Consider the following 21575-nt stretch of genomic DNA (forward strand, 5'->3'; position numbering starts at 1 on the left):
GGGTTGGGGGAGGGAAGATGATTTGGAAGATGATGGTTATCAGCCGTTTCAAAATGGTGCAGTACTTGGAATTTTGTATACCTACAATGCTGTTAAGAGTGGAATTTCAGGATTTTGTCAGTGTCAGTGAAGGTACTGTGTTATGATTCCAAGTCAGGATGGTGTGTAGCTTGGAAAGGAACTTTCTGATGTTCCTGTGGTGTCTCTGCTCCAGACTTTCCAGTTGGTAAAAGTCACAGGTTTGAAAGGTTCAATTAAAGGCGCCTCTGAGTTACTGCAGCACGTCTTGTAGGTGCTACCACGTGTGTCACTGCTGGAGAAAGGTATGTTAAGTGTCAGATAGGTTACCAATCTAGTGCTCTGCTTTGTTGTGGATGGTGTCAAGCTTCTTGGGTTTTGTTGGAGCTGCACTAATATTGGCATATGGAAAGTATGCCATTCCATTTCTGACTTGCGCCTTGTGGATGATGAACAGGCTTCAGGGATTTAGGAGGTGAATTATTGTTGTATGGTTCTTAGCCTGGCACCTGTGTGGCATGAATGTTAGTTGTCTCTTGTCATTCCAAGCCTAGATGTCATCCAGGTCTTGCTGGGTGATAGGGTGATCTGTGAGGAAGTTGTGTTGTTTTTAGATTTGGACAAGTTGAGTAAGTGGTTAAATGTAATCCTAGATAAAGTATAATGTTAGTAAATGTGAGGTTATCCACTTTGGGAGGGGAAATAAGGCAGATTTTAATCTGAATGGGTTAGGAAAAGGAAAGATATAAAGAGATGTGGATGATTTTATACACACGAAAGAAGCATGCAGGCGCAGCAAGTGGTGAAGAAGGCAATGGTAGGCTGGCCTTGATAGTGAGAGCATTCGAGTATAGGAGCAGGGATGTGGATGCAATTGTTCAGGGCCTTGGTGAGATTGCATCTGGAGCATTGTGTGCAGTTTTGCTCTCCTTATCTGAGGAAGGATATTCTGGATGTTGAGGAAATGTCAAAGGTATACCATGTCGTCCCGTACTCGCCATGCTAAATTGCCCGTAGTGTTAGGTAAGGGGCAAATGTAGGGGTATGAGTGGGTTACGCTTCGGCGGGTTGGTGTGGACTTGTTGGGCCGAAGGGCCTGTTTCCACACTGTAATGTAATCTAATCTCTGTACAAGAACAAATTTAGGCAGCTATGAAACTCAACAATTAGTCATTAAGGAGGAACAAAAGCCTTTGACAGGTCACTTCAAGTACCTACGAGGAAAGACAATAGGGGTTTGAATAAAGAGTTTACTGACAAAGCATGTGAGGTGGAAAGCAATGAGGAATAGGTTTAAGACATAAAAAAAGTCAGTAATCAGATAAAGAATATGTGACCAAACTTTAGAGGATATCAACACTTAATGTCATCACCCGAGTCAGTACAAGGGCAGTTTCGTCATCGTTATTCGAGTAATGTGATCAAAAGACTAACCAGTTCATCACAAGCCCAGCAGGAATTTGGGGAGGACATCATGTTCATCAGCATGAGTTTGATTGACATGTTTAGTGGGCAAAAATTTAGTATAAATACTAAAGATTGAATGCCATTTTTGGAATAGTCTTGAGAGAACATGAGGTTGGTAAGTGCTGCTTAGGTTTTAAATCCTCTACTTAGACTAGGGCTTGGTGTCTTGTTACTCTGTAACTGTGATACTTTAGTAAATGTTTAAATTAATGTGCTAAACCTTTAATGGACAGCTTGTAAGAATTTTATTCCAGGCAATTGAACAATCTCGGAAAGAACCAGGGAAGGTTGAGTAGACCCCAGTAGGGAGTCCTCCCTTACCCACTGAAGCTCTCGGAGAGGCTTCGACAGTTACGTACTGAAATGCTACCTCATCTTGTTAAATGGCTCTGTGCAATGACTGCTTTTCCACCTTGTTAACCCAGTATCCTTGCCTCCAGCACCCCATTGTTAACCATAAGTTCTTACCTAATCTGAGTCATACTCAGCGGAACCTCTTTCACAAAATTCAGAACCTAACTCTTTCCCTGCCTGTTTATACCCTATACACATTCTCATTCCCTTCTTTATCATTTCATGATAACCGATGACATTACTAGCTTTCATAAGACTCTAACAGTCAATATTTAAGCAAGTTATTGACACGCAGTACACAGTGATTATAAAAACAAAAACTAATAGTCCGTTAAAGTAATTAGAGTTTGATGAATCCTTCCATGTGGAAAAAAAAATTCACCAGTAAAGTTGTTAAATTCACAGTCTTTAGTGACCACACCATTTCCTCCACGTCGAGTTTAAACGAGCCAGTTCTCCAAAATCTCTTTAAGGTCCAACCTGAAAACAAAGTTCAGTCAGTTCTTGCATCACTCCTCAGAGAAATCTGATTTCTTGGATAAGGGCAGTTAAATGCTTCACAAAACTGCCGAGGCTTCCGTTCTTGCAGAGATGCTTCAGATGGAAGATACCAGCTGCTTCGTTGCTGCTTCTGCTGCTCTGCTGTTAAATGTAATAAAGCCAACTGGCTGTTTTGATGTTAGCTTGATCAGTGAATCTTTATATCCCATAAATGATCGAAAGATGAGGTAAAGCTCACGTAGTTTAATGTCCATAGGAAGGCCACTGACAAAAAGCATGCCGACCTCCTCTTCATTGTTGTTAATCAGGTGGTGGTGGGGTGGGTGGGTGGAGGTTTGAATGTGAATGGAGGAACTCTATAGATGTTAGCTGCTGGAAATATCTTTGCATTTCCTCTCTCATTCCTTCCTTGCCAAGGTGGTTATCAGTGTGAAGACAGTCACGCATTTAACTATACTAAATCGTGTCTGCCTATTTCAACATTCTTTGAATTTGCAATATGAAGGGGGCCAATAAGGTCTTAATAATTAACGGAACTGAAAGAGCTCAGCCTCAAGTTCGAATTTTCTCTAAAGTCTGAACAAAACATCAAACTCAAAATGCAGTCTTCTTTTTGTGAACTCTGCATTAAAAATGCAAAGATTTTAATACAACATGCTCATGTGGCTAAAGCATGACCACTGACCCAACTGTTTTTCTTTAAACAGGCATTGTAGAATTGCAAACCAATCATGGCTCAAGGCACTCAATTTGTTTTAAGATTGCAAGTTTGATAATTTTAAAAGGACGTAATGTTGTACAATTTCAATTTAAGAATCTGCCCCTTTACATAGCCCACAAAACACATATAATTGAGATCCTGATTCAAACAAGGCAAAACAGTTACTTGAAAGAATTTTCTGAACCGGTATTTTAACAAACCAAAATTTTTAAACATCAAACACTCAACATGACACAATCTACCTTGAAACTTTCCTTTTTCAACCCATGTATTAGTACAACTGTCATTTCAGTGTTTCTCATTTTTTGTTTGTATCCTCTCACTGAAATTGCACTTATAAAAAGAGAAAGCTCTTGTAGCAGAACCACATGGCGCCGCAATCCAAGCCAAACTCTTCCCCAAAAACAAAGACTCACAGCCTCAAATTTCGCCACTAGGGGACTTTAACCCCTTTCTCACTGAGCTCGAGCCCCACTTGAACACAGAGAACCCAAACCCCATTTAAACACAAAAAACACGAACACTAATTAAACAGAAAATTTGAATCCCAATTAAACACAAGGCTCAGTGCGGAGTACTTGAACCTCCAATCAACCCACCCAGGGGACTTGAACCCCAGTACTGCATAGAGGACTCGAACCTCAACCAAACACACCCCCGTACCATGCAGAGGACTCAACCCCCCCCCCCCCGAGACGGTGTTATTTTCTGGGTCTGTAGATTGTGAAGGAGCAAAAATGGCCTTTACAGTGATATGTATTTCTTGTCCGATGTGGGAGTTTAAAGACAGTTTAAGGGTTACTGCGGATTATATCTGCCATAAATGCTGTTGGATGCGAATCTTATCAGATCGAGTGGATCGGTTGGAGAGACAGATAGAAGCAACAGTATGTGATGGATGGCAGTTATAGGACGGAGGGAAAGTCTCAGATACAGTCACAGATGGGTTAACTACATGAAGGGTAAGAGAGGTAGGCAGCTAGTGCAGGAGTCTTTTGTGGATATACTCATTTCAAACAGGTATGCTGTTTTGGAAAATGTAGGGGGTGATGGATTCTCAGGGGAACGTAGCACGAACAGCCAAGCTTCTGGTATTGAGACTGGCTCTAATGCAACGAGGGGTACGTCGGCTTCCAAGAGATCAATTGTGTTAGAGGATTCTGTATCCGAGGTACAGACAGACGTTTCTGTGGCCAGCAGAGAAAAAGCAGAATGGTGTGTTGTTTCCCTGGTGCCAGGATCAAGGATGTCTCAGAGAGGGTGCAGAATGTTCTCAAAGGGGTGAGGGGCCAGCAGGAGGTCATTGTCCACATTGGAACCAACGACATTGGAAGGGAAAAAGTTGAGAATCTGAAGGGAGATTACAGAGTTAGGCAGAAATTTAAAAAGGAGGTCCTCATGGGTAGTGATATCTGAATTACTCCTAGTGCCACGAGTTAGTGAGGGCAGGAATAGGAGGATAGAGCAGATGAATGCATGGCTGAAGAGCTGGTGTATGGAGAAGGATTCACATTTTTGGATCATTAGAATCAGTTTTGGGGTAGAAGTGACCTGTACAAGAAAATCGGCTTGCACCTAAATTGGAAGGGAACTAATATACTGGCAGAGAAATTTGCTAGAACTGCTTGGGAGGATTTAAACTACTAAGGTTGGGAGGGGGGTGGGGTGGGACCCAGGGAGATAGTGAGGAAAGAGATTGATCTGAGACGGTTACACTTGAGAACAGAAGTGAGTCAAACAGTCAGGGCAGGCAGGGACAAGGTAGGACTAATAAATTAAACTGCATTTATTTCAATGCAAGGGTCCTAACAGGGAAGGCAGATGAACTCAGGGCATGGTTAGGAACATGGGGCTGGGATATCATAGAAATTACAGAAACATGGCTCACGGATAGACTGAGCAGGACTGGCAGCTTAATGTTCCAGGATACAAATGCTACAGGAAGGATAGAGAGCGATGTGAGAGAGGAAGGGGAGTGGCATTTTTGATAAGGGACTTATACACTTAATGGTAAGGTCCTAGGGAGTGTTGCTGAACAAAGAGACCTTGGAGTGCAGGTTCATAGCTCCTTGAAAGTGGAGTCGCCGATAGATAGGATAGTGAAGAAGGCGTTTGGTATGCTTTCCTTTATTGGTCAGTATTGTGTACAGGAGTTGGGAGGTCATGTTGCGGCTGTACAGGACATTGGTTAGGCCACTGTCTGGAGCGTCGGAGGCTGAGGGGTGACCTTTATAGAGGTTTACAAAATTGAGGGGCATGGATAGAATAAATAGACAAAGTATTTTCCCTGGGGTGGGGAGTCCAGAACTAGAGGGCATAGGTTTAGGGTGAGAGGGGAAAGATATAAAAGAGACCTAAGGGGCAACTTTTTCACACAGAGGGTGGTATGTGTATGGAATGAGCTGCCAGAGAATGTGGTGGAGGCTGGTACAACTGCAAATTTGAGGCATTTGGATGGGTATATGAATAGGAAGGGTTTGGAGGGATATGGGCGGGTGCTGGCAGGTGGGACTATATTGGGTTGGGATATCTGGTATGTATGGACGGGTTGGACCAAAGGGTCTGTTTCCATGCTGTGCATCTCTATGACTATGAATACGTAGAATAGAGAGTGGTTGAGTGAGGGGACCATCTCCAGCACACAGGAATATCGAGCGGGACCAAGGTTTGAAGTCTTACCTTGTGGGCCCGTCTGTCTCAAGACACCAATGTTGCAGGCGGCCACTGACACCGTCTGATCATAATGATCAGTTTGAATCTTGTCACCAATGCCAATATTATCGTCCAGTTCTCCCCCCCCCCCCCCCCCTCAGTCGAAGCAAAATGCATAGAGACACAGTATAGTTTGACCTCCTTCATCTTTATTCTGGACCCTGGAGGGAGAGAGAATGATCACCCATGAGTGCAAGGACATGGGTTCCCAGTCTTCTCTGAAGAGCAGTTTCACAATGCACTATGTAGCCATTTTACAGGGAGGAGCATCCAGGTAAGGCAACATACATTTTAACTGGGTGACTGTTACTGTTGATGCTCGCTGACTGTAAAGGTTAAACCATTTGCTGTTCCACAATGTTCTTAACCTTGTTAACTGGCTTCACGTAGTGAATACTTTTCACCTTGTTAACTGACATTACATACTGAATGCTACCTCCTCTTAAGTGGCTGCACATAATAGCTGCTTTTTCACTTTTGTTAACCCATTACCCTTGCCTCCAGCACCCCACTTTGACTGTAAGTTCTTATCTGATCTAAGTCATGCTGAGCTGAAACTCTTGTTTCACAAAACTCAGAACTTAACCCTTTCTCTTCCTGCTTATACCTTATACACATTCTCAATCAGACTGATTCTTGGGTAATTGAATTGTATGAATAGAGACTGATTTAGTTAAGACAATGTTCATTGCAGTTCCGAAAAATTACTATAGGGATCTTGTAGAAACCTGTTAAATTCTAACTGGGCTAGACAGGGTAAACGCCAGAAAGATGTTCTGATGATCAGGGAGTTCAGAAACAGGACCACTGTGCAAGGATATGTCGCAGGCCTTTTAGGACTGAGAAGAGGAGAAAAGTCTTCATCCAGAGATTGCTGAACGTGTGGAATTCTCTGTCACACAAAGCAACTGAAGCCAAAACATTGAACATTTTGAAGAACAATATAGTTCTAAAGGTTAAAGGAATCAACTGATATTGTAGTCTGTGATGCTGAGGACATCTGGAAGAAGCTGAAACGGATGATTCCCTTTTCATTTTTGGTGCAGTTTGTAAACTAACTTTTTGGATAATCGTGACTGTAGTTTGATAGCATACTCTATTAAGTATGGAAAAGATACCGTTCAATCTGAAAATAGGATCTTGAATCTAATTAAGGGCAATCGAGCATGTATGGGCCAAGGAGTTGCAGATGGAATTTAGTTTTGGTAAATGTGAGGTGCTGCATTTTGGAAAGGCAAATCAGGGCTGGACTTATTCAGTTTATGGCAAGGAGCTGGGGAGTTTTTCTGAATGAAGATCTTGGGATGCAGATTCACTGTTGCTTGAAAGTGCTGCATTTCCCCCATCTCCTGTGGTTCCACACTTAGGCAGCCTTGCTGATGTTTAATGGGCCTTATTCTAGGATTATAAGAGAGGGGATTTACAATCATCTAGAAAAGAACAGGTTGATTGGGGATAGTCAACATGGTGTTTTGCCTCACAAACCTTATTGAGTTCTTTGAGAAAGTGACCAAACAGGTGGGTGAGGGTAAAGTGGTTGATGTGGTGTATATGGATTTCAGTAAGGCACTTGATAAGGTTCCCCACGGTAGGCTATTGCACAAAATATGGAGGCATGGGATTGAGAGTGATTTAGCGGTTTGGATCAGCAATTGGCTAGCTGAAAGAAGACAGGGTATTGGTTGATGAGAAATGTTTATCCCGGAGTTCAGATGCGAGTGGTGTACTGCAAGGATCTGTTTTGGGTCCTGTACTGTTTGTCATTTTTATAAATGACCTGGATGAGAACGTAGAAGGGTGGGTTAGTAAATTTGCGGACGGCACTAAGGTTTATTATAGTTTTGGATAGTGCCAAAGGATGTTGTACGTTACAGAGGAACATAGATAAGCTGCAGAGCTGGGCTGAGAGGTGGCAAGTAGAGTTTAATATGGAAAAGTGTGAGGTGATTCACTTTAGAAAGAGTAACAAGAATAGAGTATTGGGTGAATGATAAGATTCTTAGTAGATTGAATGAGCAGAGAGATCTGTGTCCGTCTGCATAGATCCCTGAAAGTTGCCACCCAAGTTGATAAGGTTGTTAAGAAAGTGTACAATGTGTTAGCTTTTATTGGTATAAGGATTGTTTTGGAGCCACGAGGTCATGTTGCAGTTGTACAAAACTCTGGTGTGGCTGCACTTGAAGTATTGTGTCCAGTTCTGGTCACCGCCTTACAGTAAGGATGTGGAATTATTGGAAAGAGTTGAGGATATTTACCAAGATGCTGTGAGGTATGGAGAGAAGGTCTTATGAGGAAAGGCTTAGAGACTTGGGGCTGTTTTGGTTTGAGAGAAAAGTTTGAGACGTGACTTGATAGAGACACACGATGATTGGCGTATTAGATAAGGTGGACAGTTTGAGCCTTTTTCCTCGGATGGCTAGCACAAAGAGACATAGCTTTAAAATGAGGGATGATAGATGTAGGACAGATGTCAGAGGTAGGTTCTTTACTCAGTAGTAAGGATGTGGAACGACCTGCCTGCAACAGTAATAGACTTTCCAACTTAAAGGGCATTTAAATTGTGATTGGATAAACATGGATGATAATGGAGTAATGTAGGTTAGATGGGCTTCAGATGGGCTTCACAGGTCAGCGTAACATTGAGGGGCGAAGGGCCTGTACTGCCCTGTAATGTTTTGTGTTCTCTCCCTGTTACCCTCTTGTCCTTAATGTGTTTGTAGAATCCTTTTAGATCTGTTGTTGTGGTTCTGTTCGCCAAGCTGGGAATTTGTGTTGCAGACTAGGTGACATCCTCAGTGCTTGGGAGCCTCCTGTGAAGCGCTTCTGTGATCTTTCCTCCGGCATTTATAGTGGTTTGAATCTGCCGCTTCCGGTTGTCAGTTCCAGCTTTATATGCTTCTAAGGGTTCACTTGATCTCTACTGTCTATGCCTAACATATACTTACTTATTCTTAACTGAAACCTCAACTTCTCTTGTCATCCTGCATTCCCTGTACCTTCCGGCCTTGCCTTTTGCCTGGACAGGAACATACTGTCTCTGGACTCTCATTATCTCATTTTTTGTTTGAAGGTTTCCCATTTTCCAGCCATCCCTTTACTTGCAAGCATCCACTCCCATCACTTTTTGAAAGTTCTTGCCTAATAACCGTCAAAATTGGCCTCCTTCCAATTTGGAACTCGGTCTATCCTTTTCCATTAGTATTTTAAAATAGAATTATAGTCTCTGGTCTGAAAGTGCTCCCCCACTGACACTTCAGTCACCTGCCCTGCCTTATTTCCCAAGAGTAGGTCACGTTTTACACCTCCTCTCAGAGGTGCATCCACATACTGAATCAGAAAGGTTTCAGGTCATTCTGCTATAATGCATATTGATGAATGGTTTCTAAAGCATAAACTTTTAAAATGTGTGTTGGCTGTAACATGATTACATCGCCATCATTTTAGGCGTGATTTTTCTATAACACAACCATCGTATTATAGAAGAACTACCTGTACATAACAAATTCCTCTCCATTTGACCGCTTAACACTATGGCAGTCCCAGTCTGTGGTTGGAAAGTTGGAACATCCCTTACCATACCACACTATTATTCTTACAAATAACAGATCTCCTTATGAATTTTTCTCAATTTTCTGTTGACTAGTAGGGGATCTATAAGTATAATCCCAATAAGGTGATCATCCGCTTATTTCTCAGTTCCACCCAAATAACTTCCCTGGTTGTATTCCCAGGAATATCCTCCCTAAGAATGTTATGTAATGTTATTCTTAATCAAAAACCTAACTCCCTCTCCTCTGTTGCTTTCCCCTCCACTTTCTATCCTTCCTATAATATCAATACCCAAAAGCCCATTGTGTGGTCTCCTCGCTCCTTCTTTTCCTTCAAACATTTTTGGTGGGTGATCAGTTGGGGTATATTGGAAAATATAAACCAGGTCAGAGTTGTGAACGCAAAAGTGAGATTAGGGGTTGGGAATTGTCTGACATCCAATATTATCGTGTTTCTCCAGAGCCGACACACTTCTAGCCTGTTTGTCAGTGCTGTGTGTCTGGCTTCTGCAGTGACAACTACTGGAACATTCCCTAACGATCATTGATTTTCCTTGTTTTCAATTAAATCAAAGTGTCTCCTGCTAGGATGAAAATGAGATAAACAGGTTGCTGTTCAGCTGGATGTTATCCTGATTTAATAATCTTGTATGGTTAGCTGGTTCATGTTTAAATGGGCAAGCTTATTTTTCTATCTGTCCAAAGATGGAGTTTCTTCAGTTAGCAATAGAAACTGTTTTCTAGGATTTTCTCTTTCTACAATAACAATACAGCTTTCTGAAATGCTTATGATAAAATTTAGAACACATTAGAAAGGATACAGAAAAGATTTGAGAGAATGGTTCGAGGAATGAGCTACTTAATTTATGCATTGCTGTCCTGGAAGAGCAGGTTGAAATGAAATTTGACAGGGATGTTCAAAATTGGCAGTGTAAATAGGGGAAAATCTGTTCCTATTAGTGGAAAAATTCAAGAAACAGATGGCACTCAATTAAAGTGAAGGTCAACATGAAAAATGTCTTCATGCAGCAAGTAGTTGGTGCCTGGTGAGTATGGTGGAGGCAGGTTCACTCTAGTGATTAGAATCTGGAATGTGCTGCCTCAGTGTGTGGTGGAGACAGATTTAATTGAATCTTTCAAAAGAGAATTGTATCATTAATTGCTGGATTATGGCGAAGAGGCGGAGGTGTGGCACTCAGTGCGTTACTTTACAGACAACCAACATTGATGTGAATCATCTCATTTGTTACTGTTTTATGATTCTATTGTATTAGGATTGATTCAAAGCAATTATATCTGCAATATGCATTTACAGTAAAATTTGACAAACTCATCTGGATTATGGGAATATCTTCTGCAGGTAAAGCAATCTGGTATTAGATCCTGTTTGTAAAAGAGAAAAAGTTGCATTTATATGGTACTTTTCATGGCCGCTGGGCATCTCAAAGGACTTCACCATCAAAGATGTATTTTTTTAAGTTCAGTCATTTTTGCATTTGTGTACTTATGTTTTTTGATCAGGACACCAAGATAGCTCTCCTGCTGTCTGATTTATATCTACGTAAATCTGTTCTTGGGCGGTCGTTCCATTACCAGGGCAGGACTTACGCAGTTAGTGGTAGGGCCCTGAAGAGTGTTGTTGAACAGAGGGACCCGTGGTGCAGATTAATAGGTCCTTCAAAGTGGTAGAAGGGTGATGAAGAAAGCCTTTGGCATGCTTGCCTTCATTGGTCAGAACACTGAGTATAGGGGTTGGGATGTCATGTTGCAGCTGTGCAAGACATTGAGGCCATTTTTGGAATATTGCATAAATTCTAATTGCCCTGCTATAGGAAGGATGTTAAGCTAGAAAGAGTGCAGAAGAAATTTACAAGGTTGTTGCCGGGACTGGAAAGTTTGAGTTATAAGGAAGGGCTGGGACTTTTTTTCCTGAGCGTTGGAGGCTGAAGGGTGATTTTATAAATGTTTATAAAATCATGAGGGGCATAGCTAATGTGAATAGTCATTTTTCCAAGGGTAAGGGAGTCCAAACATAGAGGGCATAGGTTTAAAGTGAGGGGGGAAAGATTTAAAAGAGACCTAAAGGCAACGTTTTCTCTCACGGTGGGGGGTGTGTGTGTGTGTGTGTGTGTGTGTGTGTGGGTGTGTGTGTGTGTGGGGAACAAGCTGCCAGAGGAATTGGGAAACGTGGGTATAATTACAATGTTCAAAAGACATTTGGACAGGTACATGAATTAGAAATTTTTAGAGGGATATGGGTCAAATGCAGGCAAATGGGACGAGATTAGTTTGGGATATCTGGTCAGCATGGTTGAGTTGGATTGAAGGGTCTGTTTCTGTACTGAGATTATATGACTCTTTGTGAAACCTATGCTGTTGTCTGCAGTATACCGAGCCATGATTGCTGATCTGTTGTTGTACTACCGGGACCACATCATCTAACAAACATAAGCTATTTTGAAGACTGGCAGGTTCATTTCTGCAGCTTTAAAACAAAATCGTTATACCACGGTAGAGAGCTGTTAGCTTCTGCTACGAAATTGAATCTTCCCTATTGTATTCCTTCAGTTCAGATTAGCGGCAGCACTACACAACAGAAACTATTTCACATTGACCCATGCAAGATTTTCAGATGAAGGGCTTATGCCCGAAACGTCAATTCTCCTGCTCCTCAGATATTGCCTGACCTGCTGTGCGTTTCCAGCACCGTGCTTTTGAATATGGTAGTTCAGATGGGTCAGCTTTTCAATGTGTGCAGGAGGGTTTTCTGACACAGTACGTAGACAGGCCAACAAGGGGCGATGTCATATTGGATTTGATACTGGGGGAATGAACCCGACCAGGTGTTAGATTTGGAGGTATGTGAACACTTTGGCGATAGTGACCACAATTTGGTTATGTTTACAATAGCAATGGGCAGGGATAGGTATATCCCACAGGGAACGAGGTATAACTGGGGGAAAGGCAATTATGATGCGATTAGGCAAGATTTAAGATGCATAGGATGGGGAAGGAAACTGCAGGGGATGTACACCCTTGAAATGTGAAGCTTATTCAAGGAACAGCTACTGCGGGTCCTTGGTAAGTATATACCTATCAGGCAGGGAGGTAGTTGTCGAGAGATGGGGCCATGGTTTACTAAAGAAGTTGAAGCCCTTGTCAAGAGGAAGGCTTATGTGAGGATGAAGTGTGAAGGCTCAGTTAGGGGGCTTGAGAGTTATACATTAGACAGAAAAGATCTAAAGAGAGGGTTAAGAAGAGCCAGGAGGAGACATGAGAAGTTATTGGCGGATAAGATCAAGAAAAATCCTAAGGCCTTCTATGGGTATATCAGGAATAAAAGAATGACTAGAGTAAGATTAGGGCCAATCAAAGATAGTGTGAAGTTGTGTGGGGAATCTGATGACACGGGGAAGTGCTTAATGAATACTTTGTCAGTATTCACATTGGAAATGGACAATGTTTGTGAGAATATAGAGATACAGGCTACTAGATTAGATGGGATTACGGTTGACAAGGAGGAGGTTTATGCAATTTTGGAAGATCTGAAAATAGATAAGACCCCTGGGCTGGATGGGGGTTATCCTCTGATTCTCTGGGAAGCTAGGGAGGAGATTGCAGAGCCTTTGGCTTTGATCTTAATGTCATTGTTGTCGACAGGAGTAGTGCCAGAAGACTTGAGGATAGTAAATGTTCCCTTGTTTAAGAAGGAGAGTCGGGACAACCCTGAGAGTTATAGGCTGGTGAGCCTCATTCCTGAAGAAGGGCCTGTGCCCGAAACGTCGAATCTCCTGTTCCCTGGATGCTGCCTGACCTGCTGTGCTGTTCCAGCAATAAAGTTTCAGCCTTACTTTAGTTGTGGGTAAGGCATTGGAAAAGGTTATACGAGATAGGATTTATAATCATCTGGAATGGAATAATTTGGTTAGGGATGGTCAACACGGTTTTGTGAAGGGTGGGTCGTGCCTCACAAACCTTATTCAGTTCTTCGAGAAGGTGACCAAACAGCTGGATGAAGGTAAACTGGTTGATGTGGTGTATATGGATTTCAGTAAGGCGTTTGATAAGGTTCCCCAAAGTAGGCTATTGCACAAAATGCAGAGCTTCGGGATCAGAAATTGGCTAGCTGAAAGAAGACAGAGGGTGATGGTTGATAGGAAATGTTCATCCTGTGGTGTGTCGCAAGGATCTGTTTTGGGGCTACTGCTGTTTGTAATTTTTATAAATGATCTGGAGGTGGGTGTAGAAGGATGGGTTAGTAAATTTGCAAATGACGCTAAGCTAGGCAGAGTTGTGGATAGTGCTGAAGATGTTGTGGGTTACAGAGGACATAGATAAGATGCAGAACTGGGCTGAGAAGTGACAAATAGTTTTTAATGTGGAAAAGTGTGAGGTGGTTCACTTCAGAAGAAATAACCGGAATGCAGAGTACAAGGCTAATGGTAAGTTGAAAGTTGCCACCCAGCTTGATAGGGTTGTTAAAAGGCCATATGGTGTGTTGGAGTTAATTGGTAGAGGGGTTGAGTTTCAGAACCATGAGGTCATGCTTCAGCTGTCCAAGACTCTGGTAAGGCCACACGTGGAGCATTGCGTACAGTTATGGACATCGCTTTATAGGAAGGATGTGGAAGCTTTGGAAGGGGTTCAGAGGAGATTTATTAGGTTGTTGCCTGGTATGGAGGGAAAATCTAATGCAGAAAGGCTGAGGGAACTGCGGTTGTTTTCGTTGGAGAAAAGGTTGAGAGGTGACTTAATCGAGACTTCTAAGATAATCAGAGGGTTAGATAGGGTCGATAGCAAGAGCCTTTTTCTTTGGATGGTGAAGGATAACATGAGGGGCCAAAGCTTTAAATTGAGGGGTGATAGATTTCGGACAGATATCAGGGGTAGTTTCTTTACTCAGAGTAGTAGGAGCGTGGAATGGCCTACCTGCAACAGTAGTAGACTCACCGACTTTAAGGGCATTTAAATGGGTATTGGACACAGATATGGATGATAATGGCATAGTGTAGATTAGATGGGCATCAGATTAAGTTCACAGGTCACGCAACATCGAGGGCCTGTACTGTAACATTCTGTGTTCTATGTTGTATTTAGGGAGTTTTGCAGTAATAGTTTTAACAAATGTTTTGACTATTACTTTGAGATAATGGTTGAGTTAATATTGATTGTAAATATAGATAATTTGTAATTTAGGAGAGGTTTGGATGAACTAGTTTAGTTTGGGTTTATGTTCGGCATGGACTGGTTGGACCGAAGCGTCTGCTTCCTTGCTGTATGAGTCTACAGATAAGTCTGGAATATTCTGCTGCAAAACTTGTAAAAATTGGATAGATGTGCAACAGGACCTTTGTCCTCTTATCACACTTACTGGAGCTTATTAGATTAGATTACTTAGTGTGGAAACAGGCCCTTCGGCCCAACAAGTCCACACCGACCCCCCGAAGCGCAACCCACCCATTCCCCTACATTTACCCCTTTTACCTAACACTACGGGCAATTTAGCATGGCCAATTCACCTGACCTGCACATCTTTGGACTGTGGGAGGAAACCGGAGCACCCGGAGGAAACCCACACAGACACGGGGAGAACGTGCAAACTCCACACAGTCAGTCGCCTGAGTCGGGAATTGAACCCAGGTCTCTGGCGCTGTGAGGCAGCAGTGCTATCCACTGTGCTACCGTGGAGGAAGTGATCTTGATGTGATGCTGAACTCTAAAGACTAACCCTAAATACATTGACAACGAGTCAGTCGCCTGAGTCGGGAATTGAACCCAGGTCTCTGGCGCTGTGAGGCAGCAGTGCTAACCACTGTGCCACCGTGGAGGAAGTGATTTTGATGTGATGCTGAACTCTAAAGACTAACCCTAAATACATTGACAACGTTCATGCAATAGGTGTTCTCACCATTTATCATGCTTGCTTTTATATTCTGATCACTGTCTGAAATATTGACTTTCTAAACTGGTTTTAAATTTGCTATTGTGTTGTGGTACTGCATGTCAAACTTGCCTTTAGTGCGAGTGTGCTCCTTTACTACAACCAAATCAAGATGAAGCTTTTGAAGCCCCATGTGAAAATACAAATTTGTTGATCTTAATTTCTGGCTATCAATTATTATTTAACTTTTAAAGGCATTTTGCTTTATCTGAATATTTGAGTTGCTTTTGAAATTGAGGAATGGGGACTGGGCTACTGTGTTCATTGTCATTCCTGGCACTACCGAACTTCACAAACCATGCAGGAAAAATCTGTAGCTAAATTCCAGTGACTAGAGCAAAAAAAAGCTTTAAATCAAGATACGCTTAAACTTTTTATGAGGAATCTATGATTAGAGTTTTTGAGCCGTCATGAGTGGAAACTTTTTGTAAAAAGAAAAGCAATGTGCTGTTCTTTTATGCCAATTAATTTTGAAAATATGGGTATTATATTTTAAAATAAATCTCAATTATGTTTCAGCTAAATCTCTAAATCCAATCATGCTTTTAAAAGGCTGTTTTGATCAGAGTATGGCAGTCATTTGTTCATATCTTTTCAAGGTTCCCAAATGAGTGTTTTGTCAGAACTGTCTCTCTGCACTGACATGCATAATTGATTGGATTGACCTGCTTCCAAGTGTGGTAATCTTCTTTGAACTTTAATAACCTTTTGACCTTATCCAAATTCTCCCTTTGTCCAAGATATGTCTTGCTTTTAGATGTATTGTTTCATTTCTGTACCTTGTATTTTTTTTAAGGTATTTTGGAAACATTTTAGTTTATCTTCCCTTGATAGTCCTGATAAATGTGTGGATTTAGTGGATGTACGATATCAGAATTTTCAGAAGGTTTTTGATAAGGTACCCACACATTGAACTACTTAATAAGAGCTCATAGTGTTAGAGGTCATGTATTAGCTTGGTCAGAGGACAGAGTTGGAGTAAGGGGGACATTTTCAGGATAGCAACCTGTAACTAGTAGAATGCCACAGCTATTGATGCTAGAACCACAATTGTTTACAATGTGTATTAACAATTTGGATGAGGAAAGTGAATATATTATAGCCAAGTGTGTGGATGACACAAATAGGTGGGATTCACCTGCACCTCCACCCACATCATCTACTGCATCCGCTGCAGCCGGTGTGGCCTCCTCTATATTGGGTATTCACCTGCACCTCCACCCACATCATCTACTGCATCAGTTGCAGCCGGTGTGGCCTCCTCTATATTGGGTTATTCACCTGCACCTCCACCCACATCATCTACTGCATCCGCTGCAGCCGGTGTGGCCTCCTCTATATTGGGGAGACAGGCCGCCTACTTGCGGAGCGATTCAGAGAGCACCTCTGGGCCACCCGGACGAACCAACCCAACCAACCTGTAGCACAGCATTTCAACTCCCCCTCCCACTCCACCGAGGATATGCAGGTCATTGGACTCATCCACCGCCAAACCACAACAACCCGACGGTCGGAGGAGGAGCGTCTTATCTTCCGACTAGGAACCCTCCAACCGCAGGGGATGAACTTGGACTTCACCAGTTTCTTCATCCCCCCTCCCCCCACCTTGTCTCAGCCGAATCCCTCCAGCCCGGCTCCGCCTTCCTGACCTGCAGTCTTCTTGTTGACCTCTCCGCCTCCATCCTACTCCGACCTATCACCCTCACCTTGACCTCTTTCCACCTATCACATTTCCAACGCCCCTCCTCCAAGTCCCTCCTCCCTACCTTTTATCTTCTCCTGCTGAACACTCTCTGCTCATTCCTGAAGAAGGGCCTGTGCCCGAAACGTCGAATCTCCTGTTCCCTGGATGCTGCCTGACCTGCTGTGCTGTTCCAGCAATAAAGTTTCAACTTTGATCTCCAGCATCTGCAGACCTCACTTTCTCCCCACAAATAGGTGGGAGGCAAGTGCTGAGGATGGCCACAGCCTGTAAAGGGATATGGACAAATAAAGTGTGCAAAAACTTGGTAGGTGGAAAATAATGTGGAAAGCTGTGAGGTTATGCACTTTGGCAGGAAGAACTGAGGAGCTGAATATTAATTAAATGGAAAAAGACTGCAGAAAGTTGAAGAACAGAAGGATTTGGGAGTCCTCGTGCATAAATTACTAAAACTAGCATCCAGATTCAGGTAATAGAGAAGGCAAGTGGAGTATTATTCCTTTTTTCAAAGGGAATGGCGACACTCTATTCTACTATAACACGGTAGCTGTGTTTTCGTGTGACTTCATGTTATAGAAAATCGTATAATAGAAATAACAGCCTATGGGGAGAAAAATGGGCTAGAGGCGAACCACCAAAAATATTAGTAAAAATCGAAACAAAAATAGTAGTTAGCCTAACACAAATGATAGTACTGTCTAAATGTTAAAATCATAAATTTATTGTTTTTTCATTAAAATGTAATACTTTTTAAAGAGTTTGAGTTTGCTATGTTACAGAATTGTATTAAGACAGGGGCTCAAGGATCATCAAGATGGTCATTACTTTTGGGTGCAGGATTGCAACAAAAGAAAATATTTAGTCCAGAAATGGGTGGCTGTGGTTCATTGTCCTCAGACGTTTCTTGGGGGTTGACTTAAAAAAAGCATCTATTTTTTACTACTTTGCTATCTCTCTTCTTTCATGAAGAAGCTGTTCATAGGGTGCCAGATAAGACTTTATACCATGAACTGCTACTCTGCTGCGTTCTGCATTGTAGTCACCGTTTTCTAAGAGTTCTCAACTTCCCCCAGGATAGAAGAGCTTCAATTCCACCCCCAAGCAGCAATAAGTTGTATGTCAGTCTCCATTTCTTCAAATCCATAGCTTTGCAATGTTCTTTGATTGCTGGACGGTTCAACGCATTTAAAATCACGAAGAAAATCCGAGAGAAGCTGCCACCAAACTGCATGCAAGCACTCCCTACAGACATCACTCCAGGCCTCCCCAATGATATCAATCGCATTCTTAATGTTAAAGCTCTTCCAAAAGTGAAGACTGCTGTCGTCATCATCTCTCTCAGTTGCAAACATCTTCCTGAATGTGCGCCTTAAATAATAAGCTTTAAAAGCTGCAATTGCATCCTGGTCTATGAATTGAATGAAAGAGGTTGTGTTCGGAGGTAGACATACCATTTTGATGTTTTCCAAAAGCTCACCAATGGTGGGAGGATGGCTTGGTGCATCCTCCAGGATAAGGAGAATCTTGAAATCCAAATCTTTTTCTTTTGTAATAATTTCTCAAGTCATCCTCAAACATCAGCAATAAGGTTAGAAAAAAATTGCCTTGTCACCTGACTACTTTTGCTTGACCTGAAATAAACACCGAGTGGACTTAAGGTAACCAAGGATGGAATCACATAATAGCTGATTGGAGTTTGCGTTTTAAAAACAAAAGTTCTCCAATTCACCAATTGTGTTACAGCCAAATTGAGTTGATGAAACACACATTATAAGAGAATGACCTGTATAACAACAGGGAGGTTTTGCTGAAACTATACAAGGTATTAGTCAGAGCACAGCAGAAATACTGCGAACGGTTTTGGGCCCCTTATCTACGGAAATGGAGGCAGTCCAGAAAAGGTTTACGAGACTGACATCTAGAATGGAGGACTGTCTTATGAGGAGAGATTGAGCAGTTTGGGCCTATACTCACTGGTGCTTAAAAGAATGACATGTGACCTTATTGGAACATAAGATATTCTTGGGGGAACTGGCAGGATAGATGTGGAAAGGTTGTTTCCCCCTTAGGAGAGTCTAGGATCAGAAGTCATAATCTGAGAATAATCTCACATTAAGACTATTAAAATGGAATTTCTTCTGGGGTTAGTGAATCTGTGGAGGCCTTTACCCTCTTGCTGTTGAAACTGGGTCAGAAAGTGGAGCTGAGGATTATCAGATCAGCCATGATCTCTCTAAATGGTGGAGCAGACTCATTGGGTTGAATAGCCTACTCCTGCTTCTGTGTCTAGTTAGTTTTAAGAATGAGCATCCTAGTTGCAAGTGACTATGCTGGAGTACAGGTATAATTTGTTAGTAATCCTGAACTTGCTAAATTTCAACTGAACTGTTCACCTAAACATCAAAACGGCAAAATTGTATGTGATTAAATAAAAAACTAGATGGTTGAATTTTTGTTTGGGATAAACATTTGAGTTTAAATGAGTATTTATTTATCTGCAGGGAATCTGCTGGGAGTTGGTGGGGGAGCTGGATACAAGAAGGTTTCCAGTCAGTAAAAGAAAAGGTAAGAACACTGTACCTTTGTCTTAATTTGTGCACCTTGGTTTTAGGATTTTCATCTTATCATGTGCTACATTACCATAGCAGTAAAAGGCAGTATGTTGATTTGTAAGCATTTTACATTATAAGTTATATTTCTCTCTCCAATCTCATTAGAGAGCACTTCTAAAGATTGTATTTATCTTTGACTTTTCATTGAATTTGTTGTTGGTGGCAGTTTGGAAGTAGATTCAGTTGTGGTTTTCTGAAAAAAATTGAATAAATACCTGAAGAGAGAACATTTGTAGACTCTGGCCAGTGGGTATGTAGCAGGGGAGTGCACCTACTGCAGTCATTCTACCCAGCCAAGATTGTTTTGAAGGTTAGTTTAAATAGTGAGATCGGCGATAGTTCTTTGCTTCTTGAAATTTAAATTAGCAGAGCAGTTTACCCCATGTCATAACCCTTCAAAGCTGCCATCAATGCTTGTGACATAGGAATTGGAGCTGTACTGCTACAGGAAGTTGATGCTGGGATGAACTGCCGGTTGGCTACTTTTTGAAGAAACACAACATCCGCCAGAGGAAATACTCCACGATTGAAAAATAACTATTGAGTTTGGTACTGGCCTTGCAACATTTTAATATTTATGTCACAAACAATATGTTGGAGACAGTTGTGTACACTGATCACAATCCTCTTACCTTTTTGAATGCTTTAAAGACAGGAATAAGACTATTTTGTTGGAGTCTTATGATACCGACTTTTAATTTACAGATCGTACATGTTGCAGGTCATAAGAATGTAATCGCTGATGTGTTCTCGTGGATTTAACTGATAAAGTATAGAGGAGATTGATATCCATTCAATGTTTTATTTATAATAGTTCATTTTTTTCCTTAAGGTGGGAGGTATTATGAAGGTGTAGGTATGTACTGTACCTTTGAGAGAGTGGAAGCTGACAAGGACTGAAATCACAGGGTGTGCTGAACAATTTAAAAATGTAACATTTGGATTACGCAAATAGCTGGTGCTGTATTGCCATGGTACAAAAAATCAAATTTGGCCAATCAGTTTCAATTATGTCCCAGATACTAAAATCTAATTGAATTCGAATTTTACTGTTTGGGATGACATCAAACCAATAAAATGATCCGATGTTTTGGGTATAAAATCGTACATTTTGGACAATTAGGGGGAGATCTGCCAAGTTCATCAAGTAGGGCGGCACAGTGGTTAGTACTGTTTCCTCACAGCGCCAGAGACCCGGGTTCAATTCCTGCCTTAGGCAACTGTCTGTGTGGAATTTGCACATTCTCCCCGTAACACTGGATTTCCTCTGGGTGCTCCGTTTCCTCCCGCAGTTCAAAAATGTGCAGGTTAGGTGAATTGGCCATGCTAAATTGCCTGTAGTGTTAGATGAAGGGGTAAATGTAGGGGAATGGGTCTGGGTGTGTTGCTTTTTGGAGGGTCGGTGTGGACTTATTGGGCGAAGGGCCTGTTTCCACACTGTAAGTAATCTAATCTAAGTATAGACTGGACAAATAGTGCTCTGAAAGGTACCTGTCTCTAAGAAATTTGTGCAGCAGAACACCAAAGCTGACCGAGAGAAATATGCATAGAAAGTTTGATATCTGAAGGTGCCAACTGAGTTTGAAAATTTGATGTAAATTTAAGAGGGAATTTATTGGACCAGCATTGTAGAGTGGGTCTATATTAAGATAAAAGGTTTAAGAGAAAGGAGAGTTGTAAATAATTGTGATTTTAATATTCTCTGTTGGACTTAAGAATGAAATTGTTAATTTTACTTTAAATAGTGAGATCGGGGATAGTTCTTTGCCTTTTGAAATTTAACAGATGATGGTGTGAGTCTAGATTAGTGTGATGCTGGAAAAGCACAGCAGGTCAGGCAGCATCCGAGGAGCAGGAAAATTGACATTTCCAGGAATCCTAATGAAGTGCTTTTGTCCGAAACGTCGATTTTTTTTTTTTTCCTGCTCCTCGGATGCTGCCTGACCTGCTGTGCTTTCCCAGCGCCACTCTAATCTAGACTCTGATTTCCAGCATCTGC

General features: G+C 41.8%; 1 protein-coding gene across 1 annotated transcript in view; it reads left to right on the plus strand.

Annotated features, from left to right (window-relative positions):
• Positions 1 to 5918: 5918 nt before the first annotated feature.
• bsdc1 (BSD domain containing 1) overlaps positions 5919 to 21575 on the plus strand; it is a 59873-nt gene continuing 44216 nt past the window's right edge. Inside the window, exons 1-2 of the mRNA XM_043719673.1 lie at positions 5919 to 6047; positions 19466 to 19529. Coding sequence (XP_043575608.1) covers positions 5950 to 6047; positions 19466 to 19529 — 162 coding nt within the window. The 5' untranslated portion in view covers positions 5919 to 5949. The remainder of the gene's footprint in view (positions 6048 to 19465; positions 19530 to 21575) is intronic.

Source organism: Chiloscyllium plagiosum, chromosome 29, assembly GCF_004010195.1.
Source record: "Chiloscyllium plagiosum isolate BGI_BamShark_2017 chromosome 29, ASM401019v2, whole genome shotgun sequence".
NCBI lineage: Eukaryota > Metazoa > Chordata > Chondrichthyes > Orectolobiformes > Hemiscylliidae > Chiloscyllium > Chiloscyllium plagiosum.